Source organism: Abramis brama (assembly GCF_963993115.1).
Source record: "Abramis brama genome assembly, contig: SCAFFOLD_90, whole genome shotgun sequence".
Classification (NCBI taxonomy): Eukaryota; Metazoa; Chordata; class Actinopteri; order Cypriniformes; family Leuciscidae; genus Abramis; species Abramis brama.
Window position 1 is genome coordinate 28,400 of NW_028155986.1, and position 14,192 is coordinate 42,591.

The window sequence follows — 14,192 nt, forward strand, 5'->3', positions numbered from 1 at the left end:
CTCTCACTAGTCAAACTCTCTCAATATTCAAGCTTTAAAGGCTCTCAGTAACCAGTATCACCAGTCTTCACTACTGAACTCAACCCTTCTCTGTTCAGTTCAAACAGCAACAGATAAAAGTGGCCCAAAACAGAGAAACTCAAACATGGGGTCTGTCCAAATACCCACACTTGGCCACTAGAGAGTATGTGCACGCAACAGGCTATAAGTGAGCACATTTTACTGGTGCAGAGATGAGTATGTGTATTTTGTCATTTGTACAACATTTGCAAATGCTTTTTATCACTTAATTAAAAGCACCATCATTACCAGTAAACTGTATTACATAGGCACTGCTGTACAGACACTCTGTAAACACTTGCATTTTTACCACACCATACGTGTGTAAAATTAGGTAATCAAAAGTTCTACACACACTTGATCACTTGGGCCAAATACAAGAACAAAATGTACTGTAAGTAGACAAATGGTGAAGTGGAAAGATGGCAAGTGTTGGACAGGCCGATACATGTCAAGATGATCAGGGATGAAACACGAGTTATGCAGTCCAGCAATATCATTAAAGCTGCTGTTTAGTTGTGAATGTTCAAATGTAAATTGTAAATGTTCATATATTTTTTGATGAAGGTTCGTATTAATATAGACTTATACTAACTGACAAAGATGCCAATATGAAAATACAGAGGTAGACAAACACAAATGATGAGGACATAAAACATGAAAATTTGTTTTAGATTAATACGCAAATGATGTGATGAGCTGAATGAGGGATGAGAGCAGATATAATAATAGCGTAGTGTAAATCTGCAGACAGAAACATCAGACTCAGGACAGAAACACACGACCTCTAAAGTAAGAACATGTTCATTCTTCAAACACAATTACACTTTCTGATGTTAATATTTTCTGAGTGATTATGTACAGTGAATTCATGCTGCTGTTGAGATACTAAATGAAATGGTGATTTTTTATTTTGATTTCTGAGTTTTTCTGTGTTTCTTCCTCAGAAATGGACCAAACTCTATATTTGATTCTTCTTCTCATTGGTGAGTGTGTTTGTTGTATTATTTATGGTTTATAGTTTCATCAGGTTTGACCCTGTTATGAAAAGCATTCAATCAAACGCTCTCTTTCACAGCTCTCTGCTCCGTATCTGAATGTGTTCAGCGTCAGTATCACTTTATAAACGTGAGGAAGACCTGGACTGAAGCTCAGAGATTCTGCAGAGAGAATTACACAGATCTGGCCACCGTTGACAACATGAACGACATGAACGAGCTGAAGAAGAGTGTGAATGATGGACGTGTTCAGTCTATCTGGATTGGGCTGAAGAAGACGGCTGTTGATAAATGGCAGTGGTCTTCAGGTGAACCTGCGCTCTATCTGAACTGGGCTGATAAACAACCTGATGGCAGAGACAAGTGTGCTATGATGAGAAATGGAAAATGGGAAGATTGGCCATGTAGTGATACTCTTCATTTCATCTGCAACAAAAGTAAGTAATTTAAAATTACATCAACCGTTCATTTATAGATGCACCATATACCAAATATGACAGCTCCTGAACGTTTTCTACTAACATACACAGTAACAACTTAAAAAATTAAAGGCAATTTATGAGAGGCTATTAATATCAAGTCAGCTTTGAAAGCATTCAGAGCGTCTCCAAACCCACGGCTCCTTCAAAACACATGAACACACACAGCAGAGTCTGCTAGTCACGAGAGACGGTGTTAAACTACCTCATGTCTCAAAGCACATAATCTAATGTAGTTATTTTCTTGTTTTGCTTTTGGATTTATTATAAAATAGCAATAATAACAAATTATTAATGCTAATAAAATAATAAATATATATTATATTTTCAATATTTTTAGATTTAATTAAAAAAATCGAATAGGCAGATTTTTAAACATTGCTTTAAAAAGGACACGTGAAAAAAAGAAAATTTTCTGGCCTCGCTCCCTGTGTGTGTGTGTGTGTGTGTGTATGTGTGTGTGTTTAAGTTTCCTGGGAAATACAGTACTTCCATATTAATTGCAAATGTTTCCTTACAGTTATTATCAGCATGGGAATTTGAGTAAATGTATCTGTAAAGGTAGAGGATGATACTCTCCCCCTTTAGAACAATGTAACATTTTCAATGTAATGGAAACATGTTTCTGATGCTTGCACCACTGCGCTTATTCACATTAAAAACCATAAAACAGCATAAGACAAATGAACACTTATTTATGAAAAAGTTTTTTTAAATATTTTTTTTTTCTTGAAGCGAACACAGGACTCGTCTTTGTCAATCAGACGAATAACTGGAGAGACGCTCAGAGATACTGCAGACAGAATCACACTGATCTGGTCAGTGTGAGGAACCAGAATGAGAGTCAACAGATTCAGAAGATCATCAATGATAGTCACATATCTAATGATGTCTGGATCGGTCTGTTCAGAGTCAGAGACTCATGGCAGTGGTCAGATCAGAGTAACTCCTCATTCAGAGACTGGAATACTGGTGAACCTAATAATGCTGGAGGTGTTGAAAACTGTACAGTGATCAGACCGAACGCTCTGAGACAATGGGCAGACTTCTCTTGCAACAACCAATTTCCTTTTGTGTGTCATGAAGGTGAGCAGATCCTCACAAACACACACAATCCATCCATCACCTCCAGATATCTTAAAGTTCACGCTACATGTCTGACATGACAGATTCCTCCAGATATCTTAAAGGGTTAGTTCACCCAAAAATGAAAATTCTGTCATTAATTACTCACCCTCATGTCGTTCCAAAACCCGTATGACCCTTAGTTCATCTTCTGAACACCACTGACAGCTATTTAATCAACACTTTGAAGGCCCAGAAAGGTAGGAAAAGCATCGTTAAAATAGTCCATGCGACTGCAGTGGCTTAACCCTCTGAGGTCTGGGGTGTTTTTGGGGTCCTTGAGATGTTCTGACATGCCCTGACATTTGTGCTTTTTTCAGTTGCTTATAAACATATTAATGGCAAAAAAAAAAATACACTCTATTTAGCACAAACAGGACTACCATAATATGTGAGCCACATGTATGTACATGTTTTCATTTTTGAGAGAATAATGTTTATGCATGGTTATTGAAAAAACTAAAAATGAAAGATTCTGAAATAAAGCCACAAAACACATACTAAATATGTGTCAATAAGACTTTTGACTAATGGATGTCCTTCCCTAGAGTTTTTTCTTCAAAATTATGTGAAAATCATCCTGCCTAATCATTCACTTAAAACGATAAATTGATTTTAGTTTTGTGAAACACTTTTAGTTTGGAAAGCCAATATGCGGATGGGGCGTAAACGATCATGCATATTTAGTAGTTCACACCTGGTGAGACAATGCCCCTGCATACTTAATGAGCCATTCATTCAGGTGTGTCACCTACAGCTAACTTAAATATACGAGCTTCATAAAAATGATCTTTCTAGAAGAAAATTTCAGATGGCATTTAGAGGCTTTTGCATCTGAACTCTTCATACACACACACACACACACACACACACACATATATATACATATATATATATATATATATATATATATATATATATATATATATATATATACATACATACATACACACACACACATATATATATATATATATATATATATATATATATATATATATATATGCATACACACACACACTCACACACACACACACACACACACACACATATGTATATATATATACATACACTACCAAATTGGTTCACAGTTGGAAGCATCGCAATTTTTTTTTATTTTTCCACAAATTGTGCTTGCAAATTGTATAATATCCAAGGTAAACATGTCTAGTAATTGTGCAGTTAATTCTCATACTGTATTTTCAGTTTTGGAATATTTATCCTCTCCCCAAATTTGTCACTAATAAAACACAATAAAAATTATTTAAAGAAAAAAAATATATTTACCTTTTAATAGTTTGTTTACATCTACCTTTTAAATATATTTTATTAAAAAGGTTACAATTACAACAACAATTCAAGTGTAATCTTACAGTATATTTGTATCAGTATACATATGTCTTTCATATTTCGCCTGACTGTAACGTTGTTTTTATGAAATATTAGGGCATATAAATGTTAATTTGCAGTTTAATACGTTGCTTATACAAATAGCCTACATTTTATTTCAACATATTTCAGTCGATTTTTACTCATCTCAGTATAGCAATACAGTTTGCTAAAACATCATCATTCATTCACACACGCGATTTAAATTTAAACTGTCTTTTTGCCAGCTGTGGTAAACAGCGCGCATCTTGCCGTTCATTCATTCATAAAGAAACCCGATTCACGTGAACTTACATTTCTCAGCTCGCTCCTCGATATACCCGCACTTCTGAGATACATTCCATTATTCCTCACAGCGCTGCAAAACAGTGTAAACATGTAATGATCTGATAAACTTGTATGTTTTCTCGAGCTGATGGGGGCGTTCACAGGATTGCGCGGATTACCTCAGACATTTGCGTTTGAATAGCGCACGCTCTCCGTGGGCGGAGTCACATTACATTTGAATTAGCTCTAATGAGGTCGACTGGAATCGCTCTCTTTAAATACAGGTTTCACAAGATGAGAATATTTGTTTTTTATATAAATTACTTCATTTAAAAGAAGAGAATTCAAGCTTCATGCCTGTGTGTCTGAATGCCTGTTTGACTGAGTATTCGCTGAGTTATTGTTCATTTTCGGACGCGTTTCAGAATGGACTACACGGACAGAGAGAAGGCAGAACTCGCTTCGTGTTTATTTTTCTTTATTTGGCAAAAAGCACAACACTTTGTTTTTATTGTGAGTATACACAAAAATAATACACATTTAACAGAATCGATTGATGTATGAAACTCCTATGGAAAATCAAAGTCAACAGAGTATTTATGAGTTTTTTTTACACTGATAAAAAAAAAGCGAGCTGGTATCGCCGGCGATACCGCCGACCTCAGGGGGTTAACCTTAATTTTATGAAGCAACAAGAATACTTTTTTTTTTTTAAATTGACTTCCGTATCAGTCTGCGTGTGTTGATGATGCAGGATCTGGCGTCCTGGTCACACATGCATCGTGTTGCTCTCATGAACGCGACTCGGAGACTAATACGAAAGAGAAGAAAATGTTGAATAAAGTTGTTATTTTGTTTTTTTAGCGCACAAAAAGTATTCTCGTTGCTTCATAAAATTAAGGTTAAGCCACTGCAGTCACATGGACTATTTTAACGATGTTGTAACAATAGATTTTCCTGCTAATGGGCCTTTCACACAGGACGCGGTATGCGCGGCGCTGCGCTATAAAACCCATTCATCTCAATGGCGCAAGGACGTTTTGTTGCTGCGTCGACCAAAGCGCAAGTGCAGCGGTGCGCATCATTGGCGTGCTCACGCGCATGCCGCGGTCAAAGTTCAAAATAGTTCAACTTTTGCCACTGCGCTCTGTGACGATTACCAGCGCGGCCAATAGAATCGGGGGGTCCAAACAAGCAAGGAAATTAAAATAGATGAAAGAAAATTATATTAAGACATCGTATGGTATGATCGATCGTCTCATAGACAGACAGATTTACATTAAAAATAGTTGTGTTTTAAAAGTCATGTAACTTGTAGGTAGTCAATGTGTGTAAACAGTTTTTTCGCGTTGTATCTGAAGGGCAAAACTGAACCCAGCGGCAAGCACCGCGCATACCGCGTCCTGTGTGAAAGGCCCATAAGACAAAAGCTGTGATAAAACTCACCGTACAATAACGCAATAAAACGCACCCTGGACAGAAGATCGCAAAGAAAGAGCACAGGACATTGTCTTGTCCAAACTTTTCTCCTTCCTTATCTCTGTATCCCCCTCTCCCTTTGTTTTTTTTTTGTATTACACGACTGAGAAAAGATGGCGCCGGTGTGTGTGGCAGGCCGTCTACTCTCTGTGTTACATGTCTTGTTTTTATCGTTTTTATTGTCTCCCTTGAAATTGTATTGCCACTCTCTAATTGTCTACGAACGTCAACAATTGATCGACATTTACCAACACATGCCCAAGCCGTACATGACCCATGCGACTCTATCTGAACTTGATAGTTCTGGTTTCAACTTACCACCGGAGTCCTCTGGTCTCCCTGAATATCTGCGCTGGCAAATCTTCAACATCTCAGGCAGACGACGCAGAAGACGACGCGGCAAACGAGCAGGTATTGCCGTGAGGATTAAGTTGGCTCTGGCAGTGGGCTGTTCCACCCATACTGTGCTGGCTCATTACGCAATTGATGCGGAAGGGGGTTTACGGGTGGTACAGCGATCCAGGGTTTCCACTGTGTATATCCGGCCCAACTCGATGGATTCAACTGCCTGCTCTCCACAACGCAACTCCCCTCGGGTTCGGCGAAGGAAGGCCGACCATTGCTATCTGCGCTCGTTTCGCAGATCGACTCGAGTTCAACGAGAATCTCCGCAGCTCAAGATGGCGCTAGTCAATGCTCGCTCCCTGGTAAATAAAACTTTTATCTGCAACGACTTCATCACTTCAAATGATTTGGAATTCTTTTTTGTGACTGAGTCATGGGTAAAATCAGGTGACCTAAGCCCTTTCTCTGATCTTGTGCCTCCTAACTTTGAATTTTTTAATACCCCTCGTCCTACAGGGCGAGGAGGAGGTCTTGTGACGGTTTTTAAAAATAACTTGCAATGCAGATTACTGACTACTGTCAGCCCCAATAGCTTTGAGGTTCAGTTGATTCATCTGAATTCCTCTAATTCTGTACTGATTATTTTAATCTACCGACCACCGGTATCAAACAACAATAATTTTATTGAAGAATTTGCTGACTTTTTGGGGGAAATTCTTACTAAATACGACTGCATTCTACTTTTGGGCGATTTCAATATTCATGTCTGCTGTGCAGATAATGCCTTAGCAAAGGATATTTTAAACCTTATATCTTCACTAAACTTTGTACAATGGGTAAATGGCCCCACTCACTGTCTTGGTCATACATTAGATTTGATACTGACTTGGTGGTTGATACTGATGGTTTATCTGTTGCTGATGTTGTCACTAGTGACATTTCCTTTTCCGATCATAAACCAGTGCTGTTCTCTACTATTCTCCCTTTTTTACCCAGTACCAAACCAGCTCAAGCATGCTGGTCTCGTACTCTGACTGCACAATCCTGTAATGCATTTTCTAAAATGTATCTGGAAGAACATCAACCTCTCACCTCGGACTCTGTTCCGTCTCACTTGAGTGTTGATGATCAAGTGCAACGGTTCAATAATAGATGTCATAATATCTTAGATGTTATCACACCTCAAAAGCTCATTAATCGGAAATGCAAATCCCAACCATGAGTAAATAATGTAATTCGGGAACTCAGACAGCAATGTCGTCAGTGTGAACGAAAGTGGAAGAAGGATAGGCTACAGGTATCATATGAAATGCTGAAGGCCTCGTTACACAATTTTCAAAAGGCTGCCAAAATTGCAAAAACGAAATATTTATCAGACATCATAGCCCTAAATTCATACTGTTCTAGAATTTTATTTTCAACGATAGATTCAGTCTTAACCCTGTTTCAGTTTACTCAAATTTTCGACCAATCTCCAACCTGCCGTTTTTATCCAAAATTTTTAAAAAAATTGTATTTACGCAGCTACAAAACTACTTGAATAGCAACGATATTTCAGATATCTTTCAGTCTGGTTTTAAAACCTTACATAGCACAGAGACTGCCCTTTTGAAAGTTTTTAATGACATCTTAATGTCCACTGATGCTGGTAACACCATGGGGTAACACTTTATATTACGACCCGCAAACAACTGCGTAAGTAAACCGAAATTACGGTGTACGTTTCTGTAATTATTGTGTACTTCCGTGTAGGTATAAGGGAACAATATGTTAAGTTTTGGGTACTAAAGGGGTACAACCAGATATACAAGCTAATTATTTATAATATAATTATTTTGAAACTAACAGGTACCTATTCTTTTAATATATTCCAGGCAAAAATTGTACGTCTGTTGTATATAAAAGGTTTTATCACATTTCTGGCAAAATATGTTCTTGTGCAATAGTTACAGGGTAATTTTGACATTGGTGGGTTGTAAATTAAACTTTTATATATATATGGCTGTACGTAACCACAGTATGATAAAAATGTAATCTGAAACAATTTTATAAACACCTGATTTTGAAAAAATATATATAATGGGGGATATAATGTGTTACTTTGTTGTTTGAGTATACTGTAGAAAAGACAATGTTTTATTAAGATGAAAAAGTGTTTTGAAATTTTTTTGTAAAATAAAAGTCAGAAATTAAATGGGATCCTTTATTGTATATTTACTGCACTTACCCTGTAACTACACAGAACAAGGGGTTAACAAGCGCCACTTTAATTTACAGCCCGCAGGAGTTACACTTACCCTGTAACTACACAGTTGAAACAGGTAACAAACACTACTTACTATGTAACAATACGAAACAACACTATTTGCACAGTAATTACAGAGAAAGGTACTCTTATTAAAAAAAAAAAAAAAAAAAAATTAATTACACAATATATTTGCCCTGACATTTAAGTGTCATTGCAATACAATGTGATAATGTAAGTACTAAGTACTACATGGTACGTTCTAGAATAAAATCATAGCAGAAACTAATTTTTTTTGGCTTAACATTAAGTAGTTTAGCAAGAAAAATTGTCCATGTTTTTCGAAATCAGGTGTTTATAAAATTGTTTTAGATTAAATTTTTATCATACTGTGCATATATATATATATATATATATATATATATATATATATATATATATATATATATATATAAAGTTTAATTTACAACCCACAGATGTCAAAATTACCCTGTAACTACATTGCACGAGAACATATTTTGCCAGAAATGTGATAATAACTTTTATATACAACAGACGTACAATTTTTGCCTGGAATATATTTACAGAATAGGTACCTGTTAGTTTCAAAATAAACTATAAATAATTTTATAATAATAAATTATAAATAATTTGCTTGTATATCTGGTTGTACCCCTTTAGTACCCACAACTTAACATATTGTTCCCTTATACCTACACTATGATTACAGAAACATACACCATAATTTCGGTTTACTTACTAAGTTCTTTGCAGGTTGTATATCTGCTTGTTACCCCTTTATTACCCAAAACTTAACATATTGGGCCCTATCTTGCACCCAGCGCAACTGACTTTGTACACCGACGCATGTTTCATTCCTATTTTGCACCCGCGCAAAGCGCGCTTTTCCCTCCACAGAAGCACGTCGCTAAACTAGGTAATGAACTTGCGCTCCCTGGGCGGTTCAGCGCAAAAAAAGAGGTGTGTTCCAGCGCAAACAATCCCTGGTGCTATTTTACTGTTCCATAAAACAATTGCGCCACTGGCCAGAAAAAACCTAGTCTAAAGTCAGTGGCGCGTTGCGCATTGTTCATTATGCTATTTTAAGGGCGCATGCTTGACCATATAGCGTGCAAAACGCGCATACACTTTGATTCTCTAATCTACACAGAAGCAGCAGTTTTCATTTTTGCAAATCATATTATTACAAACGATAGATAGACCAACAGACCAACCCATTTAATATTTGCGCCTGGCGTAAGAGTCATTTATCCCGCCGGGAAAATAGCAACAGCGCCCAAGACCCGCCCACAAAGTTACTTGCGCTTTGCGCTTTGACACTTGCGTTTCAGATCGTTAAAATAGGGCCCTCCGTTCCCTTATACCTAAATGGAAGTACACAATAATTACAGAAACCTACACCGTAATTTCGGTTTACTTACACAGTTGTTTGCGGGTCGTAATATAAAGTGTTACCCACCATGGCTCTAATAATGTTAGATCTCAGCTCTGCGTTTGATTTTGTTGATCATGGTATCCTCCTGTATCGCTTGGAGCATTACATCGGTTTAAGAGGCACTGTACTCGACTGGTTTCGGTCCTTCTTGTCTAACAGAAGATTCTCTGTAAATATAGGGAAGCATTCTTCAGCTGTAGCACATGTTATATGTGGTGTCCCCCAGGGTTCAACTTTAGCACCGTTGCTGTTTTCATTGTACATGTTACCCATAGGTTCTATATGTAGAAGATTTGGAGTTTCTTATTATTGCTATGCTGATGACACGCAGCTTTATATACCATTTAAGCGCAATGACAGGTCTGCCATAAATAAATTGATGGAATGCCTTCAAGAACTGAAAGCATGGCTCAATAATAACTTTCTCCATTTGAATGACAACAAAACTCAAATAGTCCTGTTTGGGCCAACTGAGAACAATGATTTGAGCAATGTTGACTTGGGTTCTCTCACTCCATATCGTCCGTTTGCTGCAAAGAATCTGGGTTTTATATTGGATAGTGGACTAAAATTCAACAAACAAATTAATACAGTTGTCAGTTCCAGTTTTTACCACCTCAGGAGATTAGCGAAAGTTAAACCATTCCTAAGCAGGAGCAGTTTTGAGATCGTAATTCATGCTTTTATTTCATCACGGATTGATTACTGTAATCCGCTATATCAAGGGCTGCCAGCTTCATCTATCCACCGGCTTCAACTGGTCCAAAATGCAGCTGCCCGTCTGCTTACAGGCATTCGCAAACGGGATCACATCACGCCTACACTACGCTCACTGCACTGGCTACCTGTTCAGTATCGTATTGAATTTAAAGTTTTGCTGTTTGTGTATAAATCATTAAACAATCTCGCTCCTCAGTACCTTACTGAGTTGGTCATGGAACACAAACCAGCCAGACTGCTCAGATCACAGACCAACTATCTGCTACGAGTACCCGGATCCAGATAGAAATGCAGGGGCGACAGAGCCTTTGCAATAGCTGGCCCCAGGTTATGGAACAATCTGCCATTACACATCAAAACAGAGTCCACAGTGTTGGAGTTTAGAAATCTTTTAAAAACCTATTTGTACTCTTGTGCGTTTAATGTCTTGTGAAAGTGATTGTAGTGATGTCTTGTGATTTTAATTCTATGGGATGGACCTAGATATATCTTGTACAGCACTTTGGTCAACCAAGGTTGTTTTAAATGTGCTTTATAAATAAATTAATCTTAAACTTTAATTAAACTCCCTCCTCCTTCCTCTCCCCCGTGAGTCAAGTCACCAAAAGTTCACTGAGATTGTCTATATATCACATAGGATGTATCTTGTGAATCTATTGTTTTTTCCTTTTCATGTTTGGTATCATTTTAAATGTCTCAGTGCGATTGGTAAAATGGTCTTAATTTCATTGCAGTCATTTAATTTAATTGCAGTTTAATGAGAAAGATTGAGAACTTAGGAGACCTGTTCTCCTCTCTGGGTGATGACTCTTCAAGATATCTCCCGAAACCAGGTGCTACCCCCTGGGGTACATGAATTGACCCAAAACAACTCTAAAAAAATATTTGTACAAGCCTTTTGTTCTGGTCTGGGTATTTAAGGGAAGATGACAGAGCAGACTGTGGGAACCTGTAACCAGGGAAAAACTTATACAGTGCTGTGTCTGTGTTTTCCCGTTGGAACACACTCACACACCACCGTGTGTCTCTGTCAGGAATGCATTGCTTACTCTTAGTCATCTTTGAGTAATTGATGTCATGTATTTATTACTTCTGCATTGACTTTTAATCATTTACTTGTGTAATTGGCATGACACATTTTTACCTGACAAATAAAACGTTATATTTGAATTATTCTGCATTATTCTGAAATCTTTATTCCTAGTAGATTAAAGTGTAGTTTGTTGTTTCCACAAATCTCTGTCCAGGATAGATCAAACTGAAGGCACTATGAATGGAGCATGGGGCACATCATTAAGGAGACCTTCCGACTTCTGACTATCACTGATTTAGCACGTTGCATATTGCGACTATGAAAGAATTACACCTTTGTTATGAGTCAGCAGTGAGCGGCCACTTAGGGTAAAATAGTTGCACTGCATCCTCTGACTATTCGATGTGACGTCTCAAAGTGGCATCGGGTCCTTAATGAATGAATAATTGAAAGTATGGGATACTCACAGTAATCAAAGATCTAAATTAAGTCATTATCAATGGTTATGACTATTTTCTAATAAAAAACACGATCTAAATTTGATTATCATTTGAAATTTGAAGTCAGATTAAGAGTAGAGCTGAAGTAATATTGAAACTAAATTCTAATAAATTAAGTGAACTTCACTGGAGCGCTGAAAATACACACACACATTATCCCTTCACCCAGGCCGTTGGATTCCGTCGTTGGGGCAATGTGTGGTCCTTACAATGTTTTTCCAAAATATCTTAATTTGTGTTCTAAAGATGAATGAAGGTCTTTTGGGTTTGGAACGACATGAGCGTGAGTAATTAATGACAGAATTTTCATTTTTGGGTGACCTAACCCTTTAAAGTTCAGATTCAAGATTCCTCCACAGTGTTTGTTCTGCATGTTGTTTTTGATCAGTCTCTCTCTAGTTTTTGCTTGTGGTTTGTTTTGTGTCCAGATAAACTGATTCTGATCAAAGAGAATCTGACGTGGTCTGAAGCTCTGAGATACTGCAGACAGAATTATACGGATCTGGTCTCGGTTCAGTCAGTCGAGATGCAGCGTCGTGTGATGAATGTGGTTAAACGTGCGTCTACTGAGGCGGTGTGGTTGGGTTTACGTCACTCCTGCACTGTGGGCCTCTGGTTCTGGGTGAGCGGAGAGACCGTGTGCTTTCATAACTGGGCTCCAGGGAACGGCACAGGAGACGAGGACTGTGAGTCTGGAGTGAGATCTGGAGCAGTTCAGTCTGGAGGAGATCAGCGCTGGATCAGCCGTCCTGAACACCACAAACTCAACTTCATCTGCAGCAGATCTTAGGAGTGAAGGATATGTTTGTGTTGTTCTTAAGCAAAAGATTTTTTAACTGGCAAACACTTTTTTTGTTTTAATCATCAGATAATGTGCTTATATCAGTACAATGAAATTAATTTCTGTAATTTAAAAGTATCATATGAGTCTTTTCTCTATCAATGTAATGTTCTTTGGGTATTTAAAATACTAATGTGCAATATATGTTTTAAAGACCCCATGACATCAACATGAGTTTTCATCTGTGGCTTTTAGAAACATTTACATATTAGTTCTCTTCTGAAAAAAATGGCTCATTATTTTTACAGACCGTTCAGTCAAACATACTTGCTGTTAAATAGAAAGTAGAAGATCATGATTCGAGGATGTGGCTCAAAGTATATCGGCTGTTATAAAGAAAATAGAAGCAAAGCACAAGCCACGTCAGTTGATTTCATGGGATCTTGTTATTCTGGTGGTGTGGCTTCTTTCTTCTCCTCACTCCTGTGTTTTGCACTAGTCATATATTTACTAATAACTTGTTTGAAAATGAAATATGGTTTATTCTTAAAGAAAAACTAAAAGTTGAGTATAAAGTATCTTGCAACCTGTTATTCAAAGGAGTGCTCAACAACAGCAGCTCAAATAAACTTATTTACAGACAGCATTTTTGTGTTGTGACATTTATAAAACACAAATACAGACATCCCAACCTGCAAAAGGTCATTTCAGGGAGGTATCCCGAAGACCCCTACAATGAAGATACACTGAACTGATTAATTTGGTTCGGGAGAAGAGATAAAAGCCCGCCCACACTGATAATTGATTGGTTGATTTACCGAAACACTGACAATTGATTGGTTGATTTACCGAAACAGGCCAGTCAGATGCTCTCTATCTTACATGCGCTTCATGAGGCACACACACACACACACACTAGCACACACACGCAAGCCCTGTGTCCCAATGTGCATACTATCCACCCTATCTGCCCTAAATAGTATTGACAATTACTAATGTCACATACTATTTAGGATGGATAGTATGCACATTGGGACACAGGCAAGGTCTCTCGCTCCCTCTCCCTCTCTGCTGTGCACGCGCTACATGGTTTTTGGAGCACAGTCTCTGTCTCCCATGCACGCTCTTGCTCGCTCGCTCTAGATTCCGGGAGATTTTAACTCATTTGCGGGCATCAGGGAGCCGCTATCAATATGCGGGAGACTCCCGGAACTTCCGGGAGACTTGGGATGTCTGCAAATATATATACAATTTTAATAATATAAAATGTTGAATGATGGTAAACCTTCTTACAACAAATTTTTAAGCGACTCAA

At 37.7% G+C, this 14,192-nt stretch overlaps 1 protein-coding gene across 1 annotated transcript; it reads left to right on the plus strand.

The window, feature by feature from the left end:
* Positions 1-1,009: 1,009 nt before the first annotated feature.
* LOC311077206 (C-type mannose receptor 2-like) lies at positions 1,010-13,033 on the plus strand (the record flags this gene model as incomplete). Its single annotated transcript, XM_084139031.1, has 4 exons — positions 1,010-1,046; positions 1,139-1,495; positions 2,273-2,623; positions 12,525-13,033. 4 exons carry the CDS (start codon positions 1,010-1,012, stop codon positions 12,884-12,886), a joined length of 1,107 nt encoding a protein of 368 aa, XP_083995157.1. The 3' UTR covers positions 12,887-13,033.
* Positions 13,034-14,192: the final 1,159 nt, after the last annotated feature.